Here is a 17,837-nt window from a genome sequence, read left to right as displayed (position 1 = left end):
CCAGCCAGGCCAGTAGGTAAGCACCTCCCCAGGGCCAGTAGCTACCAAATGAGCAGCCCCTGGAAATGCCCTTTGAGGCAGGCCTTCCAGTGAAAGCAGTAACTGTGGAAGGATGTTAGCACTCTTCAGAACTTCCTTTCTTGAGTATTTTCCGCATCCTCAGGCTGGAGCTCTAAGTTGGTGGTCAAGGGGAGAGGCTGGAGGGGCCTGGGAGAAGTGAGACTTGGCCACAAGAATAGGAGCAGAAGCTGCTCCTACTTAGGCCTTCGCTTCCCTGGGAGAGGCCTGACCCTGAAGCAGGCCACTCTCCCCTCCTCCGTGGTGGTGCAATGCCTGGAGGAGCCTAGGGAAGGCCCCTTCTTTGGGTGACACTTTCTTAGAGAGCTGTAGCTTCAAGAAGTGCTTCAAAAGACTCCCCCAGAGCCTGTCAGCTTCGCCTGTTTCCTTTGGTTCGGGGTGGGCTTTAGCAGCTGACTTCATTTTCCAGTCCAGTTCTTTCAGTCTTTGCTCCACAACTCTCACACCAGTTCTTTAGAAATTTTTGAATCAACATTGTTTATGTTTTTGCTCTTTTAATTCCCCCTGTAGAAATATTATAGGGTCTGCTGGCTTTTCATTTTCATGTAACAAGCATTTATGTAGCACCTACTGTGTACCAGAAATTGGGGGGGGTGGAAGTAGAGGATGCTCCAAAGTCTACTTTTTAAAAAAGAACAATCTTAGTGAAGGATGATTTTGCAAGGCTAACCTTTATAAGAGCTTTTCACAACCACAAATGCCAACATTGACAACTAAAGTGCATTCAGAATGGAACATCCAAATGGAAATAGGCAAAGGTTTAATTTTGTACTTGATGGCATCAAGGACAAATGGATTCTTGGCCCAAAAAATGAGACAGGGTTGGGGAGGAGGATGACCCGCGGCAGGAGTGGCAACTCGTGGGCAGCCGCTGAGAAGACAGAACTAGCATGGCTTCTAGCGGTACACCCAGAAAGTGTTGTTGTTGGCCAGACCCAGGGACCCCTCATCTGCAGTCTCCACTCCTTCCCGTGGTCCCCAGTAGAGCAGAAGATTGGGGTTAGCTCAAATTTCTTGTTAACACACCAAACCTTGGTGATCTTTCAGCCAGCATTTATGAAGCCCTTGTTGTGTGCTCAGCCATGGTCAGTCCCTGGCTTGGGCCTCAGTGGTTAGAAGAGTCTAACCACTATTTGGAAGAACATCAGCACTGATGTAGAAGACCCCTGGTGGAACATTAGGAGGAAGACTGGAGAAGGAGACCAAATCAGGCACTGAGCTTCATGAGAGAGGAGACAGGATATCTGGTGGTCAGTGGAGGATGGCTGGCCTCAAGGATCTAGGTGACCAGAGGGACCCTTGATGACCAAGGAGGGGTGAAGAGACTGTTTCAGAGGGGTGCTGAGGAGCAAGGAATTTCCTCCCTCTCTGGGAGCAGTGAATCCCTCCTGAGAGAAGGGAAGGTAAGAGGATTGTTTTCAGAGGAATCTGGTGAAAGCCATAGCTTCTTAATTAAAAGCCAGAACCCAGGAGCACAGGTGGAAGAGGTTGGTGAATCTGGTGTGACCTGGCAGGGTGTGGGTGGAGGGACCAGGTAAGATTGTGGTCAGTCTGTGGGAAGAAGAAAGAGCAGGCAGCAGGGGGTGGGGAGGAGGTTTTGCTCTCAGACAGGCAAGGGATTCTGGACCGCAGGGCCTTGAGATTGGAGACACATTAGTCTAGGTGGAATGTCAGTGGACGGGAGGCATTGTGTTGATGAAGGCCCATGGGGTGAAGGCTACAGTCATCTCTGTCTGGTCTCACCATAGGGCAACCTTGGTGTTCCCACCACAGCATCTTGTTCTGAGCTCTTTGACACTAATCAGCCTGTCTGTTGTGCTACTACCCATCCCCTACCCCTGAAGAACTTGATGACAGGGAACAGAAAATCCATTTTTCTTCAGATAACTAAAATTGAGAAAGAATTAAAAAACCCTATCTAAGCAAAGATATTGATATTTACATATATGTATGTGTATATGTACATATATGTGTATATATACATTGTCATATAGTATATAGTATATACTATGTATGTTACTATATGTAGCATATATTATAGATATTATAGCAGTGTTATGTAAAATCTCAAATGTAATTCAGCCACAAACATTTATTGAGTATTTACTAATAAGTCTGGCACCATGGCCATAGGGCAAGTTAAATGTCTGTATACCAGGGGCTGTACTGGGCACTGGTGATACAGAAATGAAAATCAGCTGTCCCTGCGTGCAGAGAACCTCCTCAAAAATAAGTGTATCGGAGACTATCAGAAGCAAAGACACCGTGTGCAAAGAGCTGTAAGAAAATCTGAAAGACTGGACATGAGGGAGAGCTTTTCCCCAGGAGGCAGCATTCAGATTGTACAGAACATGGAGTGGATGAAGAGGGGAACCAGGAAGCATTCATTAGGCACTTACCGTATTCCACACACTCCAGGAAGTTTGGGGGATGTATTTACAGGACAAGACAATTGCGGCCCTCTGCCCTCGAGTAGCTTACATATTACAGGAGTATATGGAAGTAGTAGCATGTATGGGGAGGACAAGTTGATCCAGAGGACAGTCCATAGACAGGCCCTTTCCAGGAGCAAGGACCCAATGGTCATGCTAGGTTGATTGGTGAGCCCTGAGCAAGAGGGAGAAGGATGGGGCATGCAGACAGCAAGGTTGCCTGGGGTGGGTGACTAGAAGGGATGGAAGGTGTGGTCTAGGCCTCCTTGAGTCAGTGCCCAACTCACTTATTACTCAGGCAACTCAGAAAACATTGGACCGTTCTCATTTCATGAGAAAGGAGAGAGGATGCCTCGTGGTCTGAGAGTTGGATGTGTTGGATTGTGGTGTTGATGGTTTAAGTGGAGTTCCTAGGAAGTCATTGTTTTGAATATAAAAATGAGGAATTTTTCTAAATCAGGTGCTTAAAAGCAAAGTTTCTGATTGTACTGCAGAGAAGTCCCTAAAAGCTCAGATCCGACCCATGCCCAGACTTTTGGGCTGACTGGAAGTTTTCAGGCAAATATTGGATTTAACACTCATTGTATCTTTCGGGATAGACGGCATACCTGCCATGTCCACCTGTATCTTTCTCTTTGTCATTCAGAAAGCTGTGAGCTTACAGGGCAAAGCCAAAGGTCTCTGCGTTGTCTTTTGGAAAGTCTGAGAGCACTGTTGGAGTTTGCCTCCAGCTGATGATACAGTCCATAGCATTGTTTGTGTGGTTTTGGGGGAAAGGGCATGATTAATGAGATGCCTGGTGCCTCTCATGGAGTTTTAATGACCACTTTGCTGGTTTACAGTCAGGTACACGTGAGAATTTATTTTCTTCAGAACTTAGATTATCTCATCAGCTCCCTGACTGCTTTCTGGCTTTTGAGTTAATAAGATCAAGTGAAAGGCTATAAACCTTAAGGCTCCATATAAATGCTGGCTCTTATTAATCCTGTGAATAAACTACATGAAGACCTTCAGCCATGAAAGAACTTCTAAGTCCAAGGTCGCCACATGTCCATTCTGCTCAGATGCTTGGGTCCAGCCTTCAGTTGGGCACCTATCAGATTCCATACCCCCTTCCTATCCAGACAACCCCAAACAAGACAAAACATTGGCTCCATTGCTCCCCACTGCAGTTCACATAAGGGAGAAGTGCTAGTGTTTTAAGTCAGAATCCTTATTGTGCTCATGCGTCATGTCTTCGTTACCCTCTAAGACCAATATGGGTTTAGGAGGAACTGTAAAAAGCGTTGTAGCCCGGACAGGGGCCCATGACCAGGAGGCACAATCCCAAACCTTCTTCTGCTCTGCTTAGCTGTTACTTAGAGGGCCCTTCCTAGTCAACCAGAAGTCATTGCATTTATTTCACAGCAGCCATTCTCTGTTTTGTAACTCCATATCCGACCAGCTCATTGTGTGGGCAAGGATCCTCGGGCAGGGTCCAGGAGCAGGAGGTGGCAGACATCTGCCAGAAGCTTGAGCAGGCTAGAAGTTTGGGAATCGAGGAGACAACCCAGGCTTTTTTGGGGCAGACCGAAGGTCCACCATCAGACAAAGCCAGGCATCAGCAGTCAGTCCACCATAATGATCTGGCTCAGAACTGGGCCCAGGGTGTGAGTAGGCCTGAGCTTGAAGGTGTGAGAGAAGAAGAATGGGCTGGTGCAACCAGCTCTTCCCACACATCTGTCCTGAAGACACCCAGGCCCTATAATTTGTACTGTAAATCATAGACCATTTTGATGATGGGTTTTAAAACTGTCAGTTATAAATTGCCCTGATACTCAGCCCAATTAGTTCTGACAGCTAATGCTTTCAGATCCATATTTCTCCATTCTCATGAGTGCCAAGAAGCAGTTCAGAACTGCTTCTGGGAAAGGAGAAATATTGAGGGGGTTATTGAGGTAAAAGGAGGGGTATTGAGATGTCCTAGAAGGCGGTCAGAACTTGGCTTTGAATTCTACCTCAGGCAGCACTTTGCAAGTCACAAGTCACTTACCTGAATCTCACTTTCTTCATTTGCAAAATGGATATGGTAATATTATAGTACCCCTCTTAGGGCTCTTATGAGAGTCAGATGAGATTGTGTAAAGGACTTTGTCAACCCTAAACCTGTGCCCTGGGAGTGTTAGTTATCCTCTGTGTATGTGCCGTCAATGCCAATCTCATCCACTGCCATGGACCTACTTAGCATGTCTGTGCAGGTGACTCATAGATCTTTATTCTTCTCAGCCTCAGCCCCACATCACCAGCTGCCTGTTGGATTGTTCAGACTGGCCGTGCTGTGGGTATCTCACCGTACCCCATACCTGAAACGGTACTCATTGACATCCTCCTTCTTTCAATTTGTAACCTTCCTGTCTGCCTCAGTATCTCACTCTCCCTTGCTCCGTATCGCCAAGCAGTTGCCAGATCTTGCTGTTTGTCCATTAACACCTCTCTCCCAGTCACTAACCACAGCCCAAATTCAGAGGCTCCCCAGCCTCTTGCCTGGACTGTTCCAACAGCTGCCTAATTGATCTCCCTGCCTCAAGCCTTCCCTTTTCCAACACACCCTTCCCACGGCTGCCAAAGTGATTTTCCTAAAGTGCACATCCGACCACCTCACTCACACTCAGTAAACTTCCGAGGCTGCCTCTGATGTTTAGGAGCCTTGTTTGGCATTGAGAGCAGCCCTTCCCAAGTGGGCCCTTCCTCCCTTTCCAGCCGTGTACCAACATTACTTCACATCATGCACTCTGGAGTCCAGCCCCACTGGAACCCCTGCTGCCTCTCCTGCAGCCCACTTCCATACCTTCACCCCAGTTCTTTGTGCTTGGAGCCGACGTTTTCCTTCCATCCATCTTTAGAATTCTCATTTTCCCTCCAAATTCAGCTCAAGCTCAGGAGCCTATTGACTCGTCTGTTAGAAATTCAGCTCCTTAAAGGTGGGGACTGTTCCACTGGTGCCTTGGTCAGACGGGCTGAGTGTAGCCCTCCTGCAGCACTATTGAGATGAGTGGTGGAAGAGTCTCATCTTGGCACAGTCCACGCTGTGTGTGTGCCCCCGTGTCAAAGGAAGAAAGCAAAGTGTGGGCATAAGGACCTCATGGCTGCTGGGACTCAAAACACCTTGTTTTATAGCAATGGCTCACACATAAGTTGGCTGCAGTTTCATGTATTTTTAACATCAGCCAAATTTATCTGCATTTCCTTTGGTTGCAAAATTAAAATTCCAGACATATTTTTTTTAAGATACTGCATTCATTTGGTTTTAAGCTTCTGGAGCACTAACTAACTATTACTGCCTTAGCAAATAGCTTTTTTTCTTTCTAACAAAATCAGTTCAGAAAAAGAATCTATGGGTGACGAAAAATAATCTCAGCAGTCTTTTAGTTACTATTGATTGATTCCTTCCAATTGTTGACATCTCCTCGGATGGTCTTTCCACAGATCATCCTGTCAAGGCCCCAGACAGAGGTGTTGTGTATTTGCTGGAGGAGGTAAGGGGTTGTCTGGATGAAGCGAGAGAATGTTGAGAGTAAGAAGGCAAATGAGTGGTCAGACCTTGTCTAACTTTAGCAAGTGTGCTCGTAGCTTCTCCAGCTTGGTCCCACTGTCACAGAGAGCAGGTGTCCCTGCTAGTTCAGCTTTGCCATTGGCTTTTTGTGTCCTCATCTTTCCAGCTGAGGGTTAGTGGCATTTCTACTCTTTCATTTTTAATTGATAGCTAGAGGAGTGTTCGATTTCCTGTAGAAGACTAATGGTGGCCCTGGATCTTTTGGACCAAAATGGGATTGCCGGTGTTTGCCTCAACAGTGGGTCAAGTAGTTAAGAGTTGATGGGTGTTATTTAGTAACTCAGGTTATGTTCACTGGGGGAGGGGGGAACCTTACCTTGCCCAGAACAAATGACTCATCAGTGATGTTGGCTTCTTCCTTGTGGACCATGGAGAAGAGAAGGGAGTGAAAAGAGAGCTGAGGAAGGCAGAATGGGCCGAGGGCAGAGTTCTCTGTTTGTTGATATCAGTAGGAGCTTAGTCCATGGAAAAGAGATAAGAAACTCGTTCATTAGAAGCAGATGTGGATGTTTTCACTTATAGCTTAAGAGAAACAAGGAGATGTTTACAAGCAGGTTCTAAAGGACTGTCTCATTGTGTCCCATTATCCCCAAAGATGTCACCTTTCTACTCAGTCAACTGCAGGATCAAATACCAGATCCTGTTTCATGTCCCAGGCCCTTGATGACCTCCCCTCCCTGGCCAGCTTTCTTACACCTCCTGCTGCCACCCCCTCTCCCGCAGGCTCTTTGATCCAGTAACTCTGGAAGAACAAGGCTCTTGGCTCTGGCTAGTCTCACCGGCTGCCCCCATGCCCACAATGCTCTTGAAACTAATTTTCACCTCAGGACATCTCCAGGGTCTTTCAAATCCCAGCTCCAATCTCCCCTTCTACAGGAAGCCTTTGCCAGGCCTTCTTATTTCTGCTTTGTATTTCCTGTTTATCATATGTGTGTACACATAGATATGTTGTGTATATGTTGTGTGTATGCATACACATGTGTATGTGTGTGCAGATATGTGTTGTGTTTATATACACATACGTTGTGTGTATGCGCATTAATGTGTTGTGTACACATTAATATGTTCTATGTGTATGGTATGCATCATTATGTTGTATGTGGACACATCAGTATGGTGTGTGTGTGTGTGTGTGTGTGTGTGTGTGTTGTTGTCTTCTCTGTCAGACTGTGAGCTCCCAAGGGCAGAGACTGCCCCTTTGCCTGTTTTTGTACCCCCAGCACTTAGCATAGTGCCTGGCATATAGTAGGCTCTTACTAAGTGCTTAGGGATCAACTGACCAAAGAGGAAGCCTGGATTCAAGGCCTGCTTCATGCGCACCTGCCTGCGTGACTCTGTACAAGTTACTTAACTGTTTCTGGACTTGATGACTTCTGAGATTCCTCATCACAGGTTTAATCTGTGAGAATTGCACAGCCTCAAACATGCATGAGATGTGGGACCCCGGGGGCCTCAGACAGTTCTGAGACCTGCCTAGATGGAGGGCTTGCCCATGGCGGATGTTCACCCCCACCTTCAAATCTTAGTACCTGGGAAGGCCGGTATCCAAGATTGGTGAAGTTATGCTTGGGAAACTAGTAATTCTCAACCTTTCTCCAACTGTGTGGATCTCTTCTTAACATTGAAAAAGAAACAGTTACAACCTCCCTCCCCCTCAAAAGTCTGCTGTGATCTCAGGGAGGCTTTTAAATGAATTTGTAGTTTACTCATCATAAGAGCATCTGCCTCTATTGGAAACAGGCCTCTCTGGTGTGAGTCAGAGGATTGATTCCAGCTAGAGCCTGGTAATGAGGGGTTGGTGCTGCTTTGCAGCCTCCAGAGAAGGGAGGGCTAGCCAGAACAGTGCATGGTCCTCCTTGTATGGTTCCCCACACCCAACTCTTCTGAACATCGAAACCTCAATGCAGCCAGCGCTATGTCACCCTGCATCTATTAAGTGTCAACTGTGTACTACATACCATTCCAGGTGCAGGAAGAGAGGGTGGGGCTGGCCTTGGGATTCCAGTGTCCTGGAGAGCTTGGGCCACTGAGGCAGGTCAGCACCTGTTCAGGTACTGGATCCACTGACTTTTCAAGTTTATAATGAGTTTAACATGTAACTTTCCAAAACTGTCCTACTTACCTGATTCCTTCTTTCCTTCCTTTTGCCTTGTTTATTAAAAATGCTACAGTCACCCTCTTTTCTTTCTCGTTTTTTTTTGTCAGTCTCATTTCTCCTTTCCCTTTCTCTCCCCACCCCCCCAAGGAGAATCCCTTCTGGTGTTTTGAGCTCCCACCCTTGGCTTTGGATGTCTCCCACCTGAGGTCTGCAGGACCTCAGCTGGGCCTTCCCTGCTGCTGGGCTGCTCTTCTTCACCCTCTTATCAGCTCACTGGCCTGCTCTCCAGGTAGCCCTTCCAGACCTTCTCCTCCCTCCTCAAACCTTCCCCAACCCCCTCTCTCCATCCTCTCAGCTGAAAACCTTTCCTTAGAGTTCACAAAGAAAAGTTGAGGCCATTTACCATGGACTTTCTCATCTCTTCTCATCCATCTTCTTTCTCCCACCATTTCCTCCTTTCCCCATCTCACAATAAGAGGGGACCTTTTTTTTGCCCAGTCTAATCCTTTGACCTGCACAAGCCACCCCATCCCAGGTTGCCCTCTCCAGCAAATTGTCCCTCCACCCTGCCTGCTTTGTCACCTCTGGCCATAGGCTATTTCCCTGCTGACTGCCTATAAGCACACGCATGGCTTTTCCATGCTCGAGTCCGTTGTATCCTTCTGTCCCCAATAGCTCTTCTGCCTTTGATGACTGAGTGTCTTGAGCAGGATGTCCACAGCTCAGCTTCTGGCTTTATTCTGTCCTAACCTGCCAGATCCAATGGCCTTTCCCTAGTCCTTGTCCTTCTTGACTTCTCTGCAGCCTCTGACACTACTTTTTGTAGTGACTTTTTGCCCTCTCTCCTGGTTCTCCTGACTGTTCCTTCTCAGGTGGCCTTGCTGTATTTACCCACTAACTTGGGGCTCTGTTCAGGGCCTTCTCTTCTCCCTCCAGACCACTTCACTTGGGCAGCTCCTCCACTCTATGATGATGTTCACATCTGCCTCTGCCACCTTGATATCTTGACTGACCTAAAGTCTCATCTGCTGCATTTCAGACATCTCCAGTTGGATGTCCAGTAGACATCTCAAACTCAATATGTCCAAAATTGAATTCACCGTCTTTCCCCTAAACCCTTCCCTCCTTCTCCTATCTTCCTTGTTACTGTAGAGTGCAACAGCATCCTCCCAGCCTATCAAGCTCCCAACCTAGGAGTCATCCAGAACTCCTCACTACCTTCTCCCATATCTACACTATTGCCAAGGCCTGGAAATTTCTATCTTTGCATCATCTCTTGAATACAGTCCCTTTTCTCCTTTGACACACACATAGCACACACACCTGCATGTGCAGACCCTCATCACCTCATTACCTGGATTATTGCAGTAGCTGCTGGTGGGTGTGCCCGCCACAAGTCTCTCTCCACTCCACTCCATCCTCTCTATTTAGCCACATCATTCCTATTCAAGAAACTCCAGTGGTTCCCAGTCTTGTCAGGGATCAAATACAAATGCTTTGTTTGGCTTTCAAAGGCCTTTGTAACCTAGCCCCCTCCCACCTTTCCAGTCTTCTTACACCTCCTTTCCCCACATATACTCTCTGGCTGTTTTCCATGCCTGGAATGCTCTCTCTGAGATCCCAACCCCTCTTAATGGCAGTTCTTTCCATCTCTTAGTTATTTCCTATTTATCAAATACATGTGTGTGTCTTATTTATAAAGAGCTGTTTGTTTGTTGTCTCTCCTACTAGATTATGACTCCTTGAGGGTGGTGACTGGCTTTTGCCTCCTTTTGTATCCTGAGTGCCTGGCACATGGTAGTGGAATACCATGTTTATCACTTTCCAGTCCCTGAAAAGGGCAAGGGCTTGCTAGAAAACATTAAATTCAGTCACCAAAGATCCCCAAGGGTCAGTCAGCAATAAAGAAGAGGATTGACCACCTGCAGGTCCAGGCTCGCCAGCACCACTCAGTTCAGATAGACTTCCCATCATCCCCAGGACTTCTTAAAATGTGATTGCTTCCTGTGATTTTTACATCACCTACATTTCTCAGTGTATCTCTCCCCCTGGCCCCTAAAACAATGGAACCACCATATTGGAAGAGTCAAACACATGTGTGGGCCTCCCTTCCACCAATGCCCAGAATAGAGCTCACAGCCATTCCAAGAGGAGCAGTTCAGGGGGTCCCAGGTTGGCTCCCAGGAGTTTCTTCCACAATTGTCCAGTGACAAAAAAGGAAGACGATATCTCTTGTCTTCATTCCCTCCAGTTGTATTCTTCCTGTTTTCTTTTGTTCCCAGGGCTATCTCTGTTTGCCATACATGGCGTTGCAGCAGCATCACCTTCTCTCTGATGTGACCGTCCGAGGATTTGTTGCCGGGGCAACCAACATTCTTTTTCGGCAACAGAAGCACCTCAGTGATGCCATTGTAGAAGTATGTCTTGAGTGCAGGGAGAAGAACAGAGAAATGGGGGGTTGTGTGGGTCCAAGACAGATGTCCTTGTGACTCAAGGTAAATCCCCCCCCCCCAAGTAGGCATGGGATGGTGAATGATCACCACCAGAATGTCTGCCACACTTGTCTAATTTTCAAAACTTGCTTTCAGCAAAGGTCAGGGTCATTCCCCACATTTCCAGTTTAAAATATTGGTTCTCTTATGGTACTTTTGGTGTGTGATACGATATAACTTATTAGTTACACTGAAATAGTTATGGATAGATAGTTTGGGCCCGCTGTAAGATGTGCAGTTTTAGGTTGGGAGAGGTGATAGAGAACTATACCTCAATGGAGTTCTGGTGAGTTTAGAAGTAACAAAGTTTTTTTAAATTTAAGATAGATTCTGAATTTTTATGTAAAGGATGGCCTTCTTTGTTTGGGAGATAAGTCTGGTGCTGAGGGAACTTGGAGCCTTAAGCCCCAAGTTCAGTCTAGTTGTATAACCTCTCTGGAATCCTTCCCGCTCCAAATCTGTGAGCCTGTGAGCTTTTCTTTTCTGTCAGGAGTTGTTCATCTTTTCTGTGTCAGAGACCTGTTGGTGGGTCCCTTCTCAGAAGCATGGGGTTAAATAACTGAAGGAAAGGCTCAGTTTCCATTAGGGGGTCATGAAAATGCAGATGGGATTTTCCCCCCATTCAGGTTTATGGACCCCCTGAAATCTCAATATGGCCCCAGAAAAGAACCCCTATTTTAAATTCTTGCTTTGGTTCTACCCTCAAGTGTTGATACACATGTCCATTCCTCATAGGTAGAAGAAGCAGTTGTTCACATCCATGACCCAGAGCTGAGGAAGATTCTGAGCCCAACCACAGCCGACCTGAGATTTGCTGACGATTTGGTGAAGCATGTGACGGAGAACAGGGATGATGTGTTCCTGGACGGGACGGGCTGGGAGGGAGGTGACGAGTGGATCCGAGCACAGTTTGCAGTGTATGTCCATGCTCTACTTGCTGCCTCGCTGCAGTTAGGTAAGTCTGGTTAGTTGCAGGGACTGGGTTGGAGCTCCTTTGTAGAGGGGGAGAGAGTGAACCCCTGGGAAACTGAGCGTGAACGTATAACCAGGGCACCTCTAACGACACTGTACAGCTTTAAATAAAGCAAACTATGACAGATGTTTTAAAAATAAAATTACCAAAATTAATTTGTTGTCATTAAATTATTAATTAGATGATATTAAATTACATTAATTTGTACGATTATATATAAATAAAAATATAAAAAGAAAGCACAAACTTCAAAAGAAAGGAACATGAACCGTAGTGCAGTCCTTCCTGTCTGGGCGTGGAACGTGTCTCAGCACACAGGAGACAGGCCTGGCCCTAGGGGAACATCCCAGGGCTCCCCGAGGTTTCCTGGCCGTTTCCTGGCCCTTTCCTGCTCCTGAGATGGCTGTCACTGACATGGCCTGCCCTTGGACCTTCACCGTGTGCCTTTGGAGGATTTCTCGAGTGTCTTCCTACTTTACTCTTTTGTGAGAAAGCTGAGTGACAAGGATCATCCTTTGCCATGATCTTTGCAAATAGGCATGGTTGAGGGGAGAGCAGCGGACTGGTGCCCAAGACCTAGGATTTGCTGCTCTGCACCCATGAGATGCTGGGCAAGCCCTTCCCATCTCTGGGAGATGAGGACACTTTTACCAGTGAGCGTATTATTGTTTCACCTTTCTAGTTGAGGAAACTGAGGCACCAAAAGATCAACTGAGTGACCTGGAATCACTAAATCTCTGACAAAAATAAAATGTATTAGCCTTAGACTCGTGCATAAGGTCTTTCCATCCAACCACATGGCCTCATGAGGAATCATTGCTTTCACTTAATAATTAATTGTTTCAACATCTGAGCTGTTCACAGTGGAATTAAATTAAAAGAGGACATTGATCCTAGTGAGTGCATTGAAGAAGACAGACTTCCAGGCTTCAGCCTTCTTTCCTTGCAGCGTCCCATTTCCCTTGTACCTCCAGTAAACATCAGCCTTCTCGCCAGAGCAGGGCCACCCTGAAGTCTCTGCATGCAACTGAGAAAATGGAATCAGGGATTTTAGGCCTGAAATGGGAGAAGCTTCCTGAGTTTTATCCATGTTGGCTCCTACGCGTGGGAACCAGTGGTCAGCCTCAGATTCCTAAGGAGGGTGTGAGGAGTGAAAGTCCAGTCCAGATTGTCAGTCCATTCTCTCTAACTGAATTGACTTTTAATAAAACTCTTTCCTTTGAGGGGTGGGGGAGGGCAGTTCTTCGAGGGGTGTTTGCCTCTTCCCTGGCTAGAAGCCCTTCAGCCGCAACCAACGCTTCCTTGGCAGACAATGAAAAGATGCTCTCAGACTACGGGACAACCTTTGTTGCTGCCTGGAAGAACACACATAATTACAGAGTCTGGAACAGCAACCGCCATCCGGCTCTGGCAGAGATAAACCCCAAGTAAGGAGCTTGGGGGGTGGGGGCGCCCTGGCCTGACGCAGAGGGGTCCGTGGTCCCCTTACCCGAGGCTGCCTGCCCTGCCCTCCTGGTTTGCCTGCCCGCCCCCCCGGCCTGCTCTGCCCACCCGCCATGTTGTCTCCTGAGTTTGCCCCACTGGTGTCCCAGTGTGCTGGAAGCCTTCCTCATGCGGTACAGGAAGCACATGGACTCTCCACCAACCCCTCCTGGCTTCTCTCTTGAGTCAGATGTTTCTTGATCCCTACCTAACTCCAGCTCTTTGCTCCTCATGCTAGTGACACATGATGTCACAGTCTTTGCCCTGGCAGGCTCTCCCTCCTTGTCTTCACCTCTTAAGATCCCTAGCTTCCTTCAAGACTGAGCTGGAATGCTGCCTTCCACAGACATCTGTCCTCATCCCCCAGTTAGTACCTTCACCTGTGAGATTACCGTCCATCTACATTGCACTTATCTCCTGCAGGCCTGCTTGTGTGTACTGGCTCTCCCTGGAGGCAGGGGCTACTCTTTTTCTGCACCCCTGGTGCTTGGCCCAGGGCCCCACCCATAGTGAGCACTTTGTGCATCTTTATGGACGGAAGGAATGGTGATGATGTAGCAGTCATATGCCACCAGTAAATATTGGCGTTAAAAACACCAGACTGTTTTCCTGAGAGAAATCGGATCAGGAAGAGTTTTACAATTTCCCAAAAACAACTTGCTATCCTCATTTTGGTTAATTCTGGGGTCATCTCCTCCACTTGTGAGATCCAAGGGATGTGTGTGTGTGAACACACACTAATGGGCAAGTGCATGTTAGAGTCAGTCCATTTGGCGTTCTTCTTCCACTTGGTTTTCCGTGTGGATAGTTAGGCCCATGCATCTTGCCTAGGGCATCACAGACAGGAGCGTTGGAGGCCTTCCCTCTCCACAGAGGAGCTCACTGTCCTTAGGCTGTTGGGGCAGGGCTCTTCTGCAGATCTGCAAGGTGGATGGTCAGGGTGGAGGGCACTGGCGCACTGTCCATCCCTGCCATCAGGCTCCATGATCAGATGCCACACTCTTACTGCATGATCTCTCATGTGACCTTAAGGCTGGTGGGAAAGCCTTCTGCTCTGCCCACTCAACCTCCCATGCCCTTGAACACCCCCAAGGTCACTCCTGAGGATGTCACTCACCTAGTTCAAAACCTCTGAGCAGCTGCCAGGTCACATCTTCACTCCGGGCCCTGTACCATCTGGCCTTATCTCACCCTAATGCCAACAGATGATGGTGCAGTGCATAGAGCATCAGGCCTGGAGTCCAGGAAAGCCCAAGTTCAAATCCAGCCTTAGACACTTCCAAGCTAGGTGACCCTGTGCAAGTAGGTGCTACATCAGTGCTTATTTAAGTCTTCCCATTTTGCAGGGTAGAGTCTGGCTCTGGGGCCCTTCCTGCATGAGCCCTTTTCTTGTTCCCCAGGTCTCTGGTAGCACCACCCTCTGGCCCCTTCCTGGAGACTTGAGAAATTCTCCTTGCTGCTGTGCTTGGTGCCCCCTGCCCTATCTTCCCGTTAGCTGACCAGATTCCAGAAAGCAGGGCCCATAGGCCTGGTCATGGCCACTGCGGCCCCTTGCACCCAGCAGGTGCCTCATGGATGGAGCAGTCAAAATCGTGCTACTTTGTTTCACAGCCATCCCTTCCAAGGCCAGTATTCGGTGTCGGACGTGAAGTTGAGATTCTCACAGTGAGTACTGCACCTGGATGGTGCTGGGGAGGCCCCAGGCTCCGTCCCTCAGAGGCAGGGCGGGTGTTGGAGCCCACTCTTCAGTGCCCCTTCCCAGGTCCCCAGGGGATGGTGTGAAAGCTGCTACTTTAGGAAAAGTAACTTTAGCTGGAGGGGTGAATGTTCCCACTGATACAGGGCCATGAGGTGGCAGGCCTGGTTTGAGGGTTGGGTCTGCCTCTTTGCCAGTTACACAGCTCTGCTCCTGGGGGGACCAGTCCTGTGCCATCCTCATTCATGGCCCCATGGCCGCATCTTCTCCTGCTTGGTTTCTGTTATGCGTGCACTGATGACATCAGGTGGTTGTAGTGGGTGGGTGGTGGCACTCTCTGAGAGTGCTTAACAGCTCTTAACTTCTCATGCCCAGCTCTGTCCAGAATAGCGAACGTGGCAAAAAGTTTGGAAATGCCGTGGTCACGACAAGCCGGAACGTCGTTCAAACCGGAAAAGCCGTGGGTAAGGTGCACCTCTAGTCCACAGCCCCAAGTTCTAAAATTCAACAAATTTTGTTTCAGCCTGGTGGGATTGAGCCAAACAAAACCCCTTCATTTCCTGGAAGCAGGTCAGCGAGCTGATGGGAGGGAGCCTGTGCTACCTCACACCTCTTAAATGCCCCATGTTTTTATGTTGTTTGCTTTTACAGGTTGGTGTCAGTGTTGTTCCCCAAAATGTGCCCCTTTCCTTTATGTAATGTCTCCTGCTTCGTCACTGACCCCTGGCTAGAGCTCTCCGGCCTCATTTCCTCTTCTGTAAAATGAGGAAGTTGGACAAGACTCTGGATCTTCCATCCCCTCCCTCCCTTGATTCTGTGTTATGGACAGTTACGTCATGTCTTATAACCAACCACCAGCTTTTCCAGAGAACACTGTTTGAAGTAGGGACTACCATTTGCAGAGATGATTCCTGAAAGTCCTATTTAGAATTAGCAGGTCAGGGCTAAGTTCATTAGTCCAGCAGTCTGAATACCCTCCTTTCCCTAAAGCACCAATTTAGTGTCCTGGACCAGCCCACATCAGTTATCACCTTCCTTTTTGAGATGCCGATAAGAAAGGCCACCAAGCCAGGAACTCCCTCCTGTGCCTGCTCATGCTTTGTTCCCTCACTCCAGGTCATCTTTTCTGCACATCCTGGGAAGTCATTGTAGCCAAGGACAGCCAAAGCTGGCACATGGTGATGAGCTTGGATGGTTCATTAGGGACCTGCTTTCTGCTTAGAATTGGCCAAATCCAGCGTATGTGAAGAGCTGCTTCGTGCCACAAACATGGCGACAGGCATTAACTTCTGAATGCCTGATGGGCACTTTGTGTCCCTGGACATTCAGTACCTTGTTGAACTATAGTTGAATCCTTTCTGTGGTAGATTTAGAAAGCTTACGCAATAAGGTTCTTACAAGTCTTTATTGCTAAGAAATTAATTAACCAGTTACTTGTCCATAATGTGCCTATGACATGTGGGTATCTTGAAATTAGAAATTATCCTTGTATTTTTCATCATTATTATTAGTAGTTATTTAACAGACGGGACCTTCACCCACTTTTCTGGGGAATCTGAGAATTTGGATGGGGAAAAGAGCACCTCATTCTCACTAATGTCTAAACAAAATCTTCAGTGTCATTGCACATTGCCTTCAATTATTTGCAAATATCATTCTGGGAAGAGGTCCGTAGGTTTCCCCAGACTACCTAAGGGAGCCTTTATGCAGAAGGGTTATTAGACAGAAGCCCTGATGTAACAGGCCAGTAAATGCAGATGCTTCTTTTCCCACTACTCACCTTCATCCACCTGAACTTTTGAAATTCATGCAGCTGAGGAGTGCTTTGTCTCCTAACAGAATGAAGACTTTTTCTCCTTCCTTCCCTATCCAGGCCAGTCCGTTGGAGGAGCTCTGTCCAGCGCAAAGACAGCCATGTCCTTGTGGCTCTCCACTTTGACCCAGTCGCCCACACAGGGTCTCACGGACCCACCAGAGGGGAAGCACTGAGGGTGGTGGTCAGAACCTGCTGAGAGATTTCTGCTGCCTTTGGATCACCAGGTCCATATACAGGAACCCATGTGCTCTACTGCTTACCGGCTGAATATCGTAAAGGGTTGCTCTCTGTGTATTTTTACAATAGTATACATGAGAGTGTGAGTGAACATAGCCTCGTTCAGAAGCATAAAAGAATGGCCATTAAGAGACTGCTCTCCAGAGTTCTGTCTAAAATGACTACTTTTATTTAAATCTGAGCCTTTCTAATCGGACCATGTGATGGTTTTGATTTTCTGATTTTGTACATTTATTTGTCTAGAGAAGTTTATGTAAATTATAGTTGTGTTTTACCTTTTGAATAGACAAATGCAGATTATAATTTGTTCATTAAAAATAATATTATATATTGATTTCTCTCAAACTGGGCCCATAAATGTGACCTGGCCCTTGGCTTTCTAAGTTTTGAGCCCTTTGCTGTCGGGGGTTTTATTCTTATTTTATTCTATTTTAAATTAATTTAAACAGAGGTAAAGATTCATCATTACCTGATAAGGTATGAATTTGTTCTTATTTTCCACCCTATGTGACCTCTCCTTCTGCCAATTCAATTCTATCTGCCCATTTGCAACTCAAAGGTGATGAGGGAGAAAAGGGGGATCATGTAATCCTTGAAAACTTTTTCTGTCACTGAAACCCTTCCCCTTCCTGGCCCTGCCCCCACTTTCTTTTCCTAATTCTGTCCCAGAAAGGAAGAAAGGCAGGGCTGGTTTTGATTGGTTAGAACCATGTTGATGGTCTTGGATCAGTCTTTGCCCTGGTCGATGGTTGTGAAGATGGTGGCAGTTTGTGTCTTCCTAGGCCTGGTGATGTTCAGTCTTTTTACACACACACACACACACACACACACACACACACACTCACACACACACACACACACACACTCACACTCACACACTCACACACACTCACACTCTCACATACTCCCTCCCTCCCCCTCCCCCTCCTCCTCTCCCTCCC

General features: G+C 47.4%; 1 protein-coding gene across 3 annotated transcripts in view; it reads left to right on the top strand.

Annotated features, from left to right (window-relative positions):
- The window catches only part of AVL9 (AVL9 cell migration associated), a 61,339-nt gene extending 43,970 nt beyond the window's left edge, over window positions 1-17,369 (top strand). For 2 of the 3 annotated variants that reach the window (XM_072598883.1, XM_072598885.1), the window contains 6 exons: window positions 10,483-10,617; window positions 11,428-11,647; window positions 12,975-13,092; window positions 14,759-14,812; window positions 15,219-15,307; window positions 16,717-17,369. In XM_072598883.1, the coding sequence (XP_072454984.1) occupies window positions 10,483-10,617; window positions 11,428-11,647; window positions 12,975-13,092; window positions 14,759-14,812; window positions 15,219-15,307; window positions 16,717-16,832 (732 nt within the window). In that variant the 3' untranslated portion in view covers window positions 16,833-17,369. Of the gene's footprint in view, window positions 1-10,482; window positions 10,618-11,427; window positions 11,648-12,974; window positions 13,093-14,547; window positions 14,687-14,758; window positions 14,813-15,218; window positions 15,308-16,716 lie in introns of those variants that run through there. The other variant, XM_072598886.1, reaches the window with a different exon arrangement.
- Window positions 17,370-17,837: the final 468 nt, after the last annotated feature.

Source organism: Notamacropus eugenii, chromosome 3 (genome assembly GCF_028372415.1).
Source record: "Notamacropus eugenii isolate mMacEug1 chromosome 3, mMacEug1.pri_v2, whole genome shotgun sequence".
In the NCBI taxonomy this organism is placed as follows: Eukaryota; Metazoa; Chordata; class Mammalia; order Diprotodontia; family Macropodidae; genus Notamacropus; species Notamacropus eugenii.
This window is presented reverse-complemented; position numbering and strand designations above follow the sequence as displayed.